General features: G+C 41.6%; 1 protein-coding gene across 7 annotated transcripts in view; it reads right to left on the reverse strand.

The window, feature by feature from the left end:
• Positions 1-352: 352 nt before the first annotated feature.
• LOC122552141 (uncharacterized) overlaps positions 353-15,451 on the reverse strand; it is a 122,541-nt gene continuing 107,442 nt past the window's right edge. For all 7 annotated transcript variants that reach the window (XM_087985057.1, XM_087985055.1, XM_087985059.1 and 4 more), the window contains 2 exons: positions 5,206-5,291; positions 353-1,916 (listed from right to left, as the gene is read on the reverse strand). In XM_087985057.1, the coding sequence (XP_087841183.1) occupies positions 1,827-1,916; positions 5,206-5,291 (176 nt within the window). In that variant the 3' untranslated portion in view covers positions 353-1,826. The remainder of the gene's footprint in view (positions 1,917-5,205; positions 5,292-15,451) is intronic.

Raw genomic sequence — 15,451 nt, forward strand, 5'->3', positions numbered from 1 at the left:
AAAATTGCACTTTCTGCAATTCTCTAGGTTTTATCATCTACGCTCTCAGGTTCTTAGTGGGAAAAGTATTCAAAAGTGGAGTGTGTGAGACCAGCACTGGGTTTGTTCATCTCATTCATCTCATATGTCAGGGGCAAAATCGGGCGGACAAAATTGTGCTGTTTCTCCAATTACATTGCTTAATGAACGAAACAACTATACAGCCTGAGAGTATCACAGGCTAATGTTTTCTTCAAAATGAAGTCTGCCGCTGCTGTAGTGGAGTGGGAAGGCCGCCAGATGATGGCATTGTATCAATTTAAAGAGAAGAGGGAGAGGAAGAGGGACAGAGACTCTGACACTTTGATTCATCACTTTTTTTTAATTTCAGTTAAACCTCCCTCTAGTGATTTCTATTGTTGCCAGAGATGGACATTTAGATACAAATGCATAGAGACACACTTTTGGAGACACACATCAACATAAGCATTGTACCACTGTAAACTCAAGAGGAACATACAGACAGAAAGGGGAGAGAGGGTTCAATAAAAAATCAATGGATTCAGCCCCCAAACTACGGCTTGCCCACTGCACAGAGACACAGGCATAGAGATGCAGACACACATTGATGCAATTTCAAATTGTTGCAGTGACGGAGTTGAATGTCTAAGAATTGATATTTTATCAACGAGCAAGGGCAAGTGCTTGAACAGCCTCAACATTAGGGGATACTGGATGTTTTCCGAGGAAAGCTTGATAGACCAGAATCAGTGTAAAGGAATGTGGCATGATGATGAGATAGAATGGAATATTTCCAACTTTGGACTCAGGATTTTGTTGTAATTCAATTTTTTTGTAATTGTCGGTCATTTCTTTCTTGTACCTACTACTCTACCAAATGAATCATATTGTTATGAGTAAATTTTTATTTCTGTAAATTCCATCTTCAACTAATAGCCCAATTTTACAGAAACACTCGTTCAATGATGATATGCCCTCGTTATCTGTGATGACAGCTACCTGACCCCAGGGAACTGAAATTCAGTCATGAAATTTAGATAAATGTGAGGTGTTGCATCTTGAAAAGGCGCATCAGGCAGGAGTTACACAATTAATGGTAAGGTCCTGGAGAGTGTTGCTGAACAAAGCGATTTTGGAATGCAGGTTCATCGTTCCTTAAAATTCGAGTTACAGGTAGATCGGATAGTGAAGAAGGTTGTTAGTGTGCATTCCTTTTTTGGTCAGAACATCGAGTATAGGCATTGGGAGGTCATGTTGTGTTTAGTGTTTAGTGTGAGAGGGGAAAGACTTAAAAAGGACCTAAGGGGCAATGTTTTGGAATGAGCTGCTGGAGGAAGTGGCGGAGGCTGGTGCAATTACAGTATTTAAAATGCACCTGGATGGATATATGAAGATGTAGAGTTTAGACGGATTTGGGCCAAGAGTTGGCAAATGGGACTACACTGGTTTAGGCTATCTGGTCGGCATGTTCGGGTTGGAGTGAAGGTCTGCTATGATTCTAAGTTCTTTTCTTAAGTTTTAGAACACCGAATCATGAAAAATGCTGGAATTGTAGTTTCTATCTAATTTCAGCAAACAAGAGGTCATTATTTATATGTTGATTTTAAAATAAAACACATGCATAAAACATACATAGAAAATGACGTATGAAGGACGATTAATAACATTAGAATATCGATACATTTATAGTTGAAGACTAACTCTTCTCCAACAGTTACTTTGAGTTGAAAATTGTGAAGGTAAGTGCAAACCATTATGCAATAGGCTTTGAGATGAACAACAATTGTATTAGGGGTATCTGGTGCTGATGAACACTCATATCGCCTTCATGTTTCCAAATTGTCAGCTGAGCAGTGAGCCTCTTTCACTTCCAATTCACTATTGGTGCCTCCCTGACCACTGACCATCGTTCGTATCTAGACCATAAACAGGGAAGAGAATGAGTGCTGTGCCATAACTGCACAGAACTACAGAAGAGTTAAGCTACAAAAAAGGCATACAATCCACCTTTGGCACGAAGCTGATTTTTAGTTACAGAGGGTTTTCTGAATTTTGATGTAAACTTAAAGTGCATGCTCAGCTGTCCGAATGGAAATGCTGGGAGACGGTCTGTTCTTAAATAGGTACATGCAGCAATTGGCTGTTAAATTAATACCTGAGTTTTGATTGCTGTTTTGACAACAGTTCGAATTTAACCAATTAATGTAAATTATATATAGGATACGAAAACCCAATCGAGTTTGAATTTACTCCTTTGACAACATCAGACTGAGACGTACAATATTGGTGGGTAGAAAAAAACACGGGCATTTTGAAAAGAACAATTGCCATTGACAAGCCAAGCAACTGCCATACAGCTGGAGAGTGAATTCCCCGTCTAATATCTTATACTCAAAGAAATTAGATGATGCTCTGTATCAAATAAATCTTTTCATGCAAAACATATGTGCAGTAAAAAGAAAGAAATAGACCCGGAGAGATCAACAGACAGAAGATTGAAGACAGGGGAAAAGACAGAGACTGTGTGAACTTGAGATTAAGTTAGCATAATGTTTAAAAATTGTCGTTTTGGAACAGCATTGTAAATTGAATTGGGGACAGATAGTAAGTAGTTGAGAAAAAGGGGGCTTGGATTTTGTGAATAGTTTTGTTTAGCGTTTACTATTAGAGTTAGGAAAACAAATGGTTAGTTTTCTTTAAATAGTGGCCATTAGGAGTTCCCTGTCACTCACACTGTAACAGATCACGAGGCGTAGGGAGCTTTTCTGGGTGCTTGGCCTTAATTAACAGAATGGTTAAACTTTCACATCACAGATACTAGATTTAATTTCTTTCCTGAGACTGCACCTATGAACTTGCTATTCCCTGTTCTTGTGCCAGCTAAATATTTTTCTTACCTTGAAATTTTCCTCTGCTTTTTTCCCTTGATTTCCACAGATACCAAGTCAGTTTAACGCCCAACCAACAACACTAGTCAAATACCTTGCAAGGAAGTCAATCCTAGATCTTTTCAATTGCAACCTGCCTGGACTGCCCCAGGAATCGTCTTCGTCAAAGCCAGTGTCCCTCCTGCAACATCACTCCCGCCATGCATTCATCTGTCTGATTCTCCTATTTCGCTACTCACTGGTACATTGCACTAGGAGCAATCCAGAGTTCGTTACATTTGAGGATCTGTTTTGCTTTTTTTTACCAAGCTCCTTCAATTCAGAGTGCAGGACCACATACTCCCTTTTTATGCAAGTTAGTAATACCAATGTGGATCATGATCTCTGGCTGTGAACACGACCCCAGAAGAATGTACTCCAGCCTCTCTATGACCTGACAGCAGAGAAGTAACACACCGTCCTGCAGTCACATCTACCGCCACAGAAATGCCTACCTGTTCACCAAACTAATGAATTATCAATCACTACTGCTCCTGTTTTATTGTTTCTCAAAGTATGGAAGTGAAGAAAGAGACAAGTAGAAAGATGGACAGTGTGTGCAGACAGACATATAGGAAGAGAGAAAGACGCAGAGAGGAAAGAGATAGGACAGGAGAGGCAGAGAAAGATGTTGGCTAGAGGCAGAAGTAGCAAGTAACGAAAATCACTGTGAGAAAAGACTACGGGGAAAGTTACTAAACTTTAAATACGTTTTCACAGTAGTTTTTTTTTTAGAAAAGGAAAGGAGACAGCAAAGAGAATGAGACCGTTCAGCTGAGAGAACCTGTTGTACAGAAAATGGAGGATGAAAATATTCATTGAATCATTTGCAGAAGAGCACGGGAGCTGATTCAGTTCTTCTTGAATCTATTACAAGAAAGAAGCGGACACCATCGCATACAGCTTGAGACTGTTAAACAGCACAGTGATGGGGACATTCAGCCTCCTTTAACCGTCTTTACAAGAACAGGAAAAACGAATCAACTAATGTGGAGCCTGCACGCTGGATCTCCTCAAAACTGTTCAGTCTCTGAAAGGTTTCTCTCCCTTTGCTCACTGATTGTGCTGGCCAGCAGGCCACACCACAAGCGGTAGGAAAATAAGAACTGCAATAGGGTTAACGCTGACTGAGAACCAGAGACAAGATTAGAGTGGTGCTGGAAAAGCACTGCAGGTCAGGCAGCATCCGAAGAGCAGAAAAATCGACGTTTTGGGCAAAAGCCCTTCATCAGGAATTAGGCGTGGAGAAATAAATGGGAGGGGGTGGGGCTCGCTGGAAGGTAGCTATGAGTGCAATAGGTGGGTGGAGGTGAGGATAAAGGTGATAGTCAGAGTGAAGGTTGGAGCGGATAGGTGGGAAGGAAGATTGGCAGATAGGACAGGTCGTGAGGTTGATGCTGACCTGGAAGGCTGGAACTGGGGTAAGGTTGAGGGAGGAGGAAATGAGGAAACCGGTGAAGTCCGCATTGATGCCCTAGGGTTGAAGTGTTCCGAGGTGGAAGATGAGGCGTTCTCCCTCCAGGCATCATTGGTAAGGGAGTGGCAGTGCAGGAGGCCTAGGACCTGCATGTCCTCAGCAGAGGGGGAGTTGAAACGTTTGGCCATGGGGCAGTGGGGTTGATTGGTGCGAGTGTCCCGGAGATGTTCCCGAAAGCCGTCTGGGAGAAGGCGTCCAGTCTCCCCGATGTAAAGAGACCACATCAGGAGCAACGGATACAATAAATGACATTTGTGGATGTGCAGATGGAACGTTTATGGATGTGGAAGGCTCCTTTGGGGCCTTGGCTGGAGGTGAGGGAGGAGGTGTGGGCGCAGGTTTTGCAATTCCTGCAGTGGCAGGGGAGGGTTCCAGGAAGGAACGGTGGGTTGTTAGGCGGCGTGGACCTGACCAGATAGTCATGGAGGGAATGGTCTTTGTGGAAAGCGGATAGGGGTGGAGAGAGGAATCTATCCCTGGTGATGGCGTCCTTTTGTAGGTGGCGGAAATGTCGACGGATGATGCAGTTTATACGGAGGTTGGTGAGGTGGAAGGTGAGGACGGGGGATTCTGTCCTTGTTGAGGTCGGAGGGGTGGGGTTTGAGGGCGCAGGTGCGGGACGTGGATGCTATGCATCGGGAGGGCATTGAGGCCATTTGGTGTGTTCGGTGGTGGAACTGGTCCTCCTGCGGGCAGAACTGGGAACTGGCTGACTGGGGACCACTAATTGGTGATTGCCGAAATTCAGAGGAATGATTTGTGGTCTCCTGTGATTAGTGTCAATTCAGTGTCATCTCTCACCTTTTCCTTAGCGATGTTCTTTGCTGTTTCATTATCGAGTTCCACCGGGGAAATGATGCTGATTTTAATCCAAATATATTGCGCATCTAAACACAAACATGAAGAGGTCAAACACATCCAGAGTTAGCTTAGGGCGTAATATATTTCACTTTCATACCTAGACACATCTAATACATGTTTGTGGGCGGCACGGTGGCACAGTGGTTAGCACTGCTGCCTCACAGCGCCTGTAGACCCGGGTTCAATTCCCGACTCAGGCGACTGACTGTGTGGAGTTTGCACATTCTCCCCGTGTCTGCGTGGGTTTCCTCCGGGTGCTCCGGTTTCCTCCCACAGTCCAAAGATGTGCAGGGTCAGGTGAATTGGCCATGCTAAATTGCCCGTAGTGTTAGGTTTAAGAGGTAAATGTACGGGTATGGGTGGGTTGCGCTTCGGCGGGTCGGTGTGGACTTGTTGGGCCGAAGGGCCTGTTTCCACACTGTAAGTAATCTAATCTAATCTAATGATCACATGCACCTTTTCATATTTTATAATGTTTCTTTTCATCCTTCCTCTCCACATATGTGTTATAATCCCTCTATCTCAGTTTTAATTTACCTAACCAATTATAAAACCTTTATTACTCAATGTATTATCCACTTTGCTTATTCTGAATTATTTTAAAGTCATACTTTATCAATTCTCACTCCACTTTTATCAATCACAATCAGGCAGAAAAGTGCAGCAGGAGACAAGGATACAATGATAAGCATCATCAGAAAATTAGATAAATGGAGAGACAGATATAGAGAGAGATACTGTGAGAGAGATAATGAAAGGAAGAATGAAATAGAGATTGACAGAGAAATTGATAGAAACAGCAAGGTGAAGGAGGATGTCAGAGAGTAAAAAGTGACATAATGTCAAAGCAATGGAGAATCATACAGATGGAGGGAGAAGATGAGAAAGAGAGTGATAGGTATCATTAAGACATAGAACGAAGGAGGAGTAGAGAGACAGAGAATCGCTTGAGAGAAAAAGAAAAGACTGAGAAATATAAGAAAAAATATAAGAAAAGACTGAGAAAAAGAAAAGACTGAGAAATAGCAACAGTCATAACAGTCATAGCAACTAGCTGATTAAAAAAAAACACTGAAAAGAGCAGGGAAGTCATGTACAAAGAGAAGATTTAAGCTTGGAGTCCAAACCTTCTAACTTTATATGCTATGGTCACAGGTAACTGAAAAATAAATGTGAAAATATTTTGACTAGTCTATTGCCAATTAAGTTTGATAATACAATGGCATTGTTTTGCTGAGCCAATGGTGGCATTGTGGAATTGCCCTTGGAGCCTGCGAAAGGAATTGGTCTGAATCTGACCGAAGAGTTAGAAGTAATTTACAAATAAACTGCGTGAGTTACAGCTATGGATGAGACTAGTTCTTCAGAAGATGAAAGCAGAGGTGAGGTTTGAGCAAGTATGTGAGTAATGTCGAAAGAGTAGTGAGAAAGAAACTATTTGGAAAGCGTTAAGAACCAAAGGATACAGTTATAAAGTCTTCTGCAAAGGATCGAATTATGATTCAATAAATATTCTTTTGCACAGTGCCTAAGGTCCGAACTCTGCTGCCTGGAAGCGTGCAGGCCGTTTTGACTGTTGCATTTAAGGGGGAATCAAGTAACTGTTTTCCTTGTTATGGGGAAAAAGTCAGAAGATTGGCATCATGTCAGAATGAACAAAAACTGATGCAAACAAGATGAGCCAATGGTCGTCTTCTTAACCGTGAGTATTCTGAGAACTTAAACTCAGGAGGATAGAAATAATAACTACATAGACTGAGGGCTATAGAGGCTCCTGCAAAAATAACAATAACACTCCTTTTCAATTGCAGCTTTGTTTTACACTGGGAAAAGTTAAGATATAGATTTTCCTGAATTTCTTAAAATGTCTACAGCTCTGACCATCTTCAATATTGATCAGAGAGTTAGATGTTTGCTCTGGAGGTCCAGTTGATTACGAATGAGCCTTGGAGTCTGACAGGATCAAATGAATACACAAACGTACAGGATTTAGGAGCAATTGACAAATAGAATAAACCAAATCATACAGAACCCATTCACATTCTGTTTGATCTGTTGTCTCGCGTCCAATCAGCCTGGACCACCTGTTGCTGAAGGTGCATCAATAACTTGGGAATCATTTACATTTTCAACTGGAAAATCCAACATGTTAGAAGTAAGCAAACTGATCGCAAAAATTGAACATCAATAAAGGCGGAAGAACAGTCAGAATCACATAAGAACTCTGGATAAGATTAGCAAACGTATAGAACATAGAGATGGCATAGTGGTGGGGTGCCTCTATCTTCTAGCCAGAAAGCCCAGTTTCAACTCCTACTTGCTGTAGAGATGCATTCTGACACATCTAAACCATGCTACGAATCAGGCCAGACTCCTCGAAGCTGTCAAGAAGGTAGCCCAGGCCCTAATGTTTCTGGTTGTTTCACGCAGATGCAGGGTGCAAATTCCAGGAATGCTGCAGCTGGTCAAATCACTCAGTTTTAACCAAAACAGAATTTATTTATGCACTACCGAATGAAACACAAGCAAAAGATTTTGGAATGACAACTACTGGAACACCTGATCGACATGACATCTCTCACAAATTCACAACAAGCTGTTCCAATTTCCTGCAACATCCCTTAAACACACTCCTTGGCAGAAAGGCAAATTCAAACACAGGTTCTTACAGGGGAGAGAGATTGCAGTGGGGATCAGCCAGGGATCATTGGCTGAAAAATGTAACCTCTTCTTTTTCCCCCAGCAGCTTCTCAGGGTCCGCAGTTAAAACTAAACCAAACGAGAACAATCTCAGAACTGGGAGAACTGACCACTTCCACTTCATTGTACAAGTGTTTGTTTTGAAAACACTTGTTTCCCTGATTGTTTCCTAAGGCAGAATCTACTAACTAAGACAAAATGGCCTAATACCAGACAAATGAGAACTTCTATGTTGTGTACGTTTGCTAATTTTATCCAGAGCTCTTATACGTTTCTTGCTCTTCTTCCACCTCCCTATTGATGTTCAAGTTTTTCGATCAACTTGAGAATTTGCTTATTTCCAACATGTTGGATTTTCCAGTTGAAAATTTAATGATTCTCAAGTCGTTGATGCATCTTTCAGCAACAGGTGGTCCAGACTGATTGGACATGAGACAACAAATGAAACAGAATGTGAATAGGTTGTGTAGGATTTTAAAAAAACACAACCATGTTAAAGGAACAACATTGTCGCACTATAATCATAAGCTCCACCTAATGCACCTGCAAATTTAATCCTTAACTTGGCCCAAATATGCAAGGCGCTATGACAATTAAAGACAAATGTGTCATGCACATTACAGGCAATGTAAAGGTTGAAATGGTAGTTTCCTTCTCAATCTGGAAATATTTCAGCTGATCATCGATAGTCATCTTGAATGACTTTGCATAATTGGCAAACATTGGGCTTAAAGCTTTCAGGTCGTCAAGACCCTTTTGACATTCCTCTGTGCAGTGAAGCTTTCTGCAATTCTCCAAACAATTCACTCAGTGGAAATACCATACTGCTGAAACACTCCAAAATTTATTTCATCAATGATTCTTTACTAAATAATTCAAGCTCCTTCAATAACTAACCGTTCCAGCCAGCTATATCACCTACCTCCTGTTGACTGTGTACCTTTACTCGCAGTTATTGAATTTAACAAGTGAACTCACTTTGACTTGTACCTGAGTTTGCAGTTCTTGTGGGTATAAGTTGAGCAGCATGGTGGCACAGTGGTTAGCACTGCTGCCTCACAGCGCCAGAGACCCGGGTTCAATTCCCGTCTAGGTGACTTTCTGTGTGTAGTTTGCACATTCTCCTCGTGACTGCGTGGGTTTCCTCCGGGTGCTCCGGTTTCCTCCCACAATCCAAAATTGTGCAGGTTAGGTGCATTGGCTATGCTAAATTGCCCGTAGTGTTAGGTGAAGGGGTAAATGTAGGGGAATGGGTCTGGGTGGGTTGCGCTTCGGCGGTCAGTGTGGAACTTGTTGGGCCGAAGGGCCTGTTTACACACTGTAAGTAATCTAATCTAATAAGTGACATCTGCTGAATATATTCTCGAGCCGATTGTTCCTCAGATGAATGAGTTGAAGCAAAGGATAAACACCGAATAGGCATTTTGGATTTCAGATCAATCCAACTGTCAACCATCTAATTCAAGAAAGAAGTAATAACATCCTAAATCTTTTTTAAAATCTTTCTTGGGATATTGGCTGCACGCGTTGAATCAGCTTTTACTGCTCATCGTTAGTTGTCTTTGAGAATCTGATGGTGAGGTGCCTTGCTGAACTGTTGATGTCATTGCGCTGTATAACTTGAAATCCGGGTGAGGAATCCATTCTGCACTGTATCCTAAATTGAATACGTGTAAATTAATAGAGTCCCTGAATTTCGGACACTGTGAATCTCAAATTTATGTCATGAATTGTCTCAGCTATTCCATTTCACTATTTTCAAAGCCGACGAGTCACTTCTCTAAGGGACTGAGCTACGTTTTCCGAAACATCATCACGCTCTGTTGTTATGAACCAGACTAAACCACTTCAAAGGATGTGAAAAAGTTAGCCTCGACCCTAGTCTTTTCGTATTTTAAAGGCAATGCCAGATATTTTCATACTAGATGCAATTCGATTGGTCAAACTACCAATCTTGAATCAAAACACACTTGATTCATACACTATATTTAGAATACAATAAAAGAAAGAAGGAATTGGTATAACTTAAAACGATGAAAAACTTCACAGGATTATCAATTCTATCAAACAATTCTATCAACTCAAGAAAGTTACAGTCCATAAGCACAGCCATTGTAAAGACAAAGTCAGTAAAAGAAAATATCAGACATGCACTTCTCCAGTACCCAAGAAAAAAACCAAGAGAAAACGCTGAGAAAAAAAGTAGCAAGGAAAAAAGTATTGCAGCTTTGAAATGCACCTTCAAGACCCCAGCAACCGTTCCTGAAAAAAAAAACTAAAACTAAAAACCTTAGCTCTAGGGGAGCTTGATCCCACCCAGTTAGGCTGTTTCTAATTTTTTTTGACAATAGGTGCAGGAGTAGGCCATTCTGCCCTTCGAGCCAGCACCACCATTCATTATGATCATAGCTGATCATCTTCAATCAGTATCCTGTTCCTGCCTTATCCCCATAACCCTTGATTCCACTATCCTTAAGAGCTCTATCCAACTCTTTCTTGAACGTATCCAGAGACTTCGCCTCCACAGCCTTCTGGGGCAGAGCATCCCATACACCCACCACTCTCTGGGTGAAGAAGTTTCTCCTCAACTCTGTTCTAAGTGGCCTACCCCTTATTTTTAAACTGTGTCCTCTGGTTCGGGACTCCCCCATCAGCAGAAACATGCTTCCTGCCGATATAGTGTCCAATCCTTTAATAAACTTATGCATCTCAATCAGATCCCCTCTCAGCCTTCTAAACTCAGCGTATACAAGCCTAGTGACGCCAATCTTCCAGCGTAAGATAGTCCCGTCATTCTGGGAATCGACCTTGTGAACCTACGCTGCACTCCCTCAATAGCTAGAAAGTCTTTAATCAAATGTGGAGACCAAAACGGCGCACAATATTCCAGGTGCTGTCTCACCAGGGCCCTGTACAGCTGCAGAAGAGCCTTTTTGCTTCTATACTCAATTCTTCTTGTTATGAAGACCAGCATGCTAATAGCTTTCTTCACTGCCTGCTGTACCTGCTTGCTTGCTTTGATTGACTGATGTACAAGAACACCTAGATCTCGTTGTGCTGCCATTTTCCCAAGTTGACTCCATTTAGGTAGTAATCTGCCTTCCTGTTCTTGCCACCATAGTGGATAACCACACATTTATTCACATTAAACTGCATCTGCCTTGCAACCGTCCACTCACCTAGCCTGTCCAGGTCACCTTTCATTCTCCTGACATTATCCTCACATTTCACCCTGCCACCCAGCTTTGTGTCATCAGCAAATTTGCTGATATTACTTTTAATATTTTCATCTATATCATTAGTGTACATTGTAAAAAGCTGCGGTCCCAACACTGATCCCTGCGGCACACCACTGGTCACCGCCTGCCATTCCGAAAGGGAGCCATTTATCACTACTCTTTGTTTCCTGTCAGCCAACCAATTTTCGATCCATGTCAGTATTTTGCCCCAAATACCATGTGCCTTAATTTTGCTCACTAACCTCCTCTGTGGGACTTTATCAAAGGCTTTCTGAAAGTCTAGGTATACTACTTCCACTGGATCTCCCTTGTCCATCTTCAGAATTACATCCTCAAAAAATTCCAGAAGATTAGTCAAGCATGATTTCCCCTTCATAAATCCATGCTGACTCTGACCTATCCTGTTACTGCGATCCAGATGTGTCATAATTTCGTCCTTTATAATTAACTCCAGCATTTTCCCACTACTGAGGTCAGGATTAACTGGTCTATAATTCTCTGTTTTCTCTCTCCCTCCTTTCTTAAAAAGTGGGACAACATTAGCCAACCTCCAATCCGCAGGAACTGATCCTTAATCTATAGAACATTGGAAAATGATCACACATGCATCCACGATTTCTAGAGCCACCTCCTTCAGTACCCTGGGATGCAGACCATCAGGTCCCGGGGACTTATCAGCCGTCAGACCTAACAGTCTCTCCAACACCATTTCCTGCCTAATATAAATTCCCTTCAGTTCAGGTTTTTCAGCCACTATTACATCTGGATATAGATGAAAGTATACTAATATTACAACTTAAAAAAATCTTCAGGCCTCACAAGATATTTATGCAATTGGATTCAAATAGATAAAATATATCTTAAAATCTCTGTACAAAAGAAAATAGGACACATGGCAACGCTTAAAGTCATTCTATCGCCACAACCCCCTCACAAAAATTAAACTATCAAAATATGAAGATAGCTTTATTTTTAAAAAACATTTAGTCTTATCCTTTTAGTGCACCACAAAATAAATACCGAAACATATACAATGAATTAACAATAAGCATTCACTCATACCAATTATTAGTTTAATGTTCAAATACCAACGTATTTTTCTCATCACTTAACACTTCCCTCCTCGTTCATTAACGATGTGACAATGCAACGGCAGTTACGTTCTGACGTTCTGCCAAGTGTATAATTTTCAAATGGAATGGCTGCAATGGTAAACTCAATGTAAGTAGTCTGGAAATTTCATCCTTAACTCCTCCCAAAAATTAAGGGCGCTAATTTCAGAATATGCAATTCTCTCAGACACATCACTGGCATGTAAATATTAAATCAGTGGTCTCCTTTCTTTAAAAGAAAACCCAAAACAAAATAACGTGACATCATTGCCACATTTGCATCAAATAATAATTCCTTAATAATTTGAGCTCCTTCAATTACTAACCATTCTAGTCAGACCATTACTCGCAGTTGTTGAATTTAATAAATGAACCCAGTTTGACTTTTAACTAAAATTGCAGTTCCTGTGGACAAATGTGACGACTGCTCAAAAGATTTTCTAGTTGATTGTTCCTCAGGCGAATAAGTTAATGCTGTGTCTGCATTTGATGCAGAGGATAAACACAGAAGAGATAGTTTAAACTTCAGATCAAAAGAACTAGTTAATATCTGGTTGAGAAAATGTGAAATAACATTCCATATCTTTTTTGTAATCTTTCGTGGGACGTAGGCTAAGCAAGTTGGACCACCTTTTATTGCCCGTCCTTACTTCACTTTGAGAATCTGGTAGTGACCTGCCTTGTTGAACCGTTGATGTCATTGTGCTGTTCCACTCGAGATCAGGAAGAGAAATCCATTCTGCCTCAACGGACTGTATCCTAACCCTGAATACTGCACAGTGCATGTCCTTTGGCCCTCGATAAGCCCTTTTATCCTTCTCTTATGCCTGTACAAAAGTCACTTAAATATCCCTAATGTATCTGATTCCACTCTGACCACTGGCAATGCTTTCCACACATGAACCACTCAAAGACAAAAGAACAAAGAACAAAGAAAATTACAGCCCAAGAACAGGCCCTTCAGGCCTCCAAGCCTGGCCCAATTCAGATCCTCCATCTAAACCTGTCACCTTTTTTCTACGGGTCTGTATCCTTCTGCTCCCTGCCCATACATGTATCTGTCTAGATACATCTGAAATGATGCTATTATGCTCACCTCTATCACCTCCACTGACAATACATTCCAGGCACCCAGGACCCTCTGTCTAAAGAACTTTGCACGCATATCTTCATTAAACGTTTCCTATCTTACCTTGAATTGATTCCACCATTCGAGGAAAAAGCTTCTTGCTATCCAGTCTATCTATAACTCCCATGATTTTGTAGACCTCAATTTAGGTGTACCCCCACATCAACCTACGTCTTTCTAATGAAAATAATCCTAATCTACACAATCACTCATCGTAGCTAGCGCCCTCCAAAACGGGCAACATCCTGCCGAACCTCCTCTGCACCATCTCCAAAGCATCCACATCCTTTTGGCAATATGGCGACCGAAACTGCACACAGTGTTCCAAAAGTGGCCTAACCAAAATCCCATACAACTGCAATATGACCTACCAACTCTTGTACTCAATATCCTGTCCAATGAATGAAAGCATGCCATATGCCTTCTTGGCCACTCTATTGACCTGCGTTGCCATCTTCAGGGTACAATTGACCTGAACACACAGATATTTCTGTACATCAGTTTTCCCCAGGGATTTTCCAGTTTCAGTATATTGTGGTTTATTTTTTAATGGGATCGTCCAAAATGCATTATGTCGCATTTTCAGGATTGAACTCGATCTGCTATTTCTCTGCCCAACTGTCCAATCTATCTATATTCTGCAGCATTCTCTGACATTCCCCTCCACTATCTGCTACTCCACCAATCTTACTGTCATCTGTACATTATAACTTTTTCCAGATGACTTATGGAGATCATGAACAGCAGTGGTCCCAACATAAATCGCCGTGGAACACTACTGGTCACTCCTCTCCATTTTGAGAAACTCCATTCCACTACTACTTTCAGTCTCCTTTTGCCCAGCCAGTTCTAACTAGTACACCCTGGATCCCATGTGACTTCATGTTCTCCGTCTGTCTACCATGGGAGCCCAATCAAACACTCACCGAAGCCCATGTATATGACAGCCCTTCCCTCATCAATTAACTTCCACACTTCCTGAAATAATTCTAATAAGTTGGTAAGACACGATCTTCCCTGCACAAAACCATGGTGCCTATCACGGATAAGTCCATTTTCTTCCAAATATAAATAGATCCTATCCCTCAGTATCTTCTCTAGCAGCTTCCCTGCCACTAACATCAGGCTCACTTGTCAATAATTGCTTGGTTTATCTCTGCAAACCTTCATAAACAATTGCACAACATTGACAATTCTCCAGCCCTCAGGAACCTCACCCATGTTCAAGGATGCTGCGAGCATATATTTTAAGGCCCCAGCCATTTCCTCTCTCACTTTCCTCAGGAACATGCGATAGATTCAATCTAGACCTGGGGATTGTCCACCTTAATGCCTTTTCGAATATCCAACACTTCCTCCCTCCTTATGCAGACTTGACATAGAGTAATGAAATATATATCCCAAATCTCATCATCCATCATGTCCCTCTCCTCGGTGAATACCATTGCAAACTATTCATTAGGAATCTCACCCATTTTCTCCAAAACCGCAAATAACTTTCTTCCTTTGTCTTTGAGTGTGCCGATGCTTTTCCTGGTTACCTTCTTGCTCCATATATACAAATAACAAGCTTTGGGATCTTCGTTAATCCTGTTTGCTAAATATATTTCATGACCCCTTTTTGCCTTGTTAATTCCTCTTTTTGGGTTGGTCTGAATCCAAGTCATTTCTACAAGTCACGATGAGCAGAAGTCCAGAACATATCCCTGCAGAACATCATTATTCACTGTGCTCCAGGCAGAATACTTTCCATCTACCATCACCCTCTGTCTTCTATGGACTAGCCTGTTGTGTGGCATGTTGGCAGACTTCCGTGTATCCGATACCTCCTTGCTTTCTGAATAAGCCTATCATGTGGAACCTTGTTACGTGCCTTGCTAAACTCCATATGTCTACATTGAATGTAGATTTCTCCAGCTTCCTCATTTCCCCTCCCCCACCTTATCTCAGTCCCAACCCCCGGATTCATCACTGCCCACTTGACCTGCAATCTTCTTCCCGACCTC

Source organism: Chiloscyllium plagiosum, unplaced genomic scaffold (assembly GCF_037043375.1).
Source record: "Chiloscyllium plagiosum isolate Xiang-an unplaced genomic scaffold, Cpla_swu_hap1 HiC_scaffold_50, whole genome shotgun sequence".
In the NCBI taxonomy this organism is placed as follows: Eukaryota; Metazoa; Chordata; class Chondrichthyes; order Orectolobiformes; family Hemiscylliidae; genus Chiloscyllium; species Chiloscyllium plagiosum.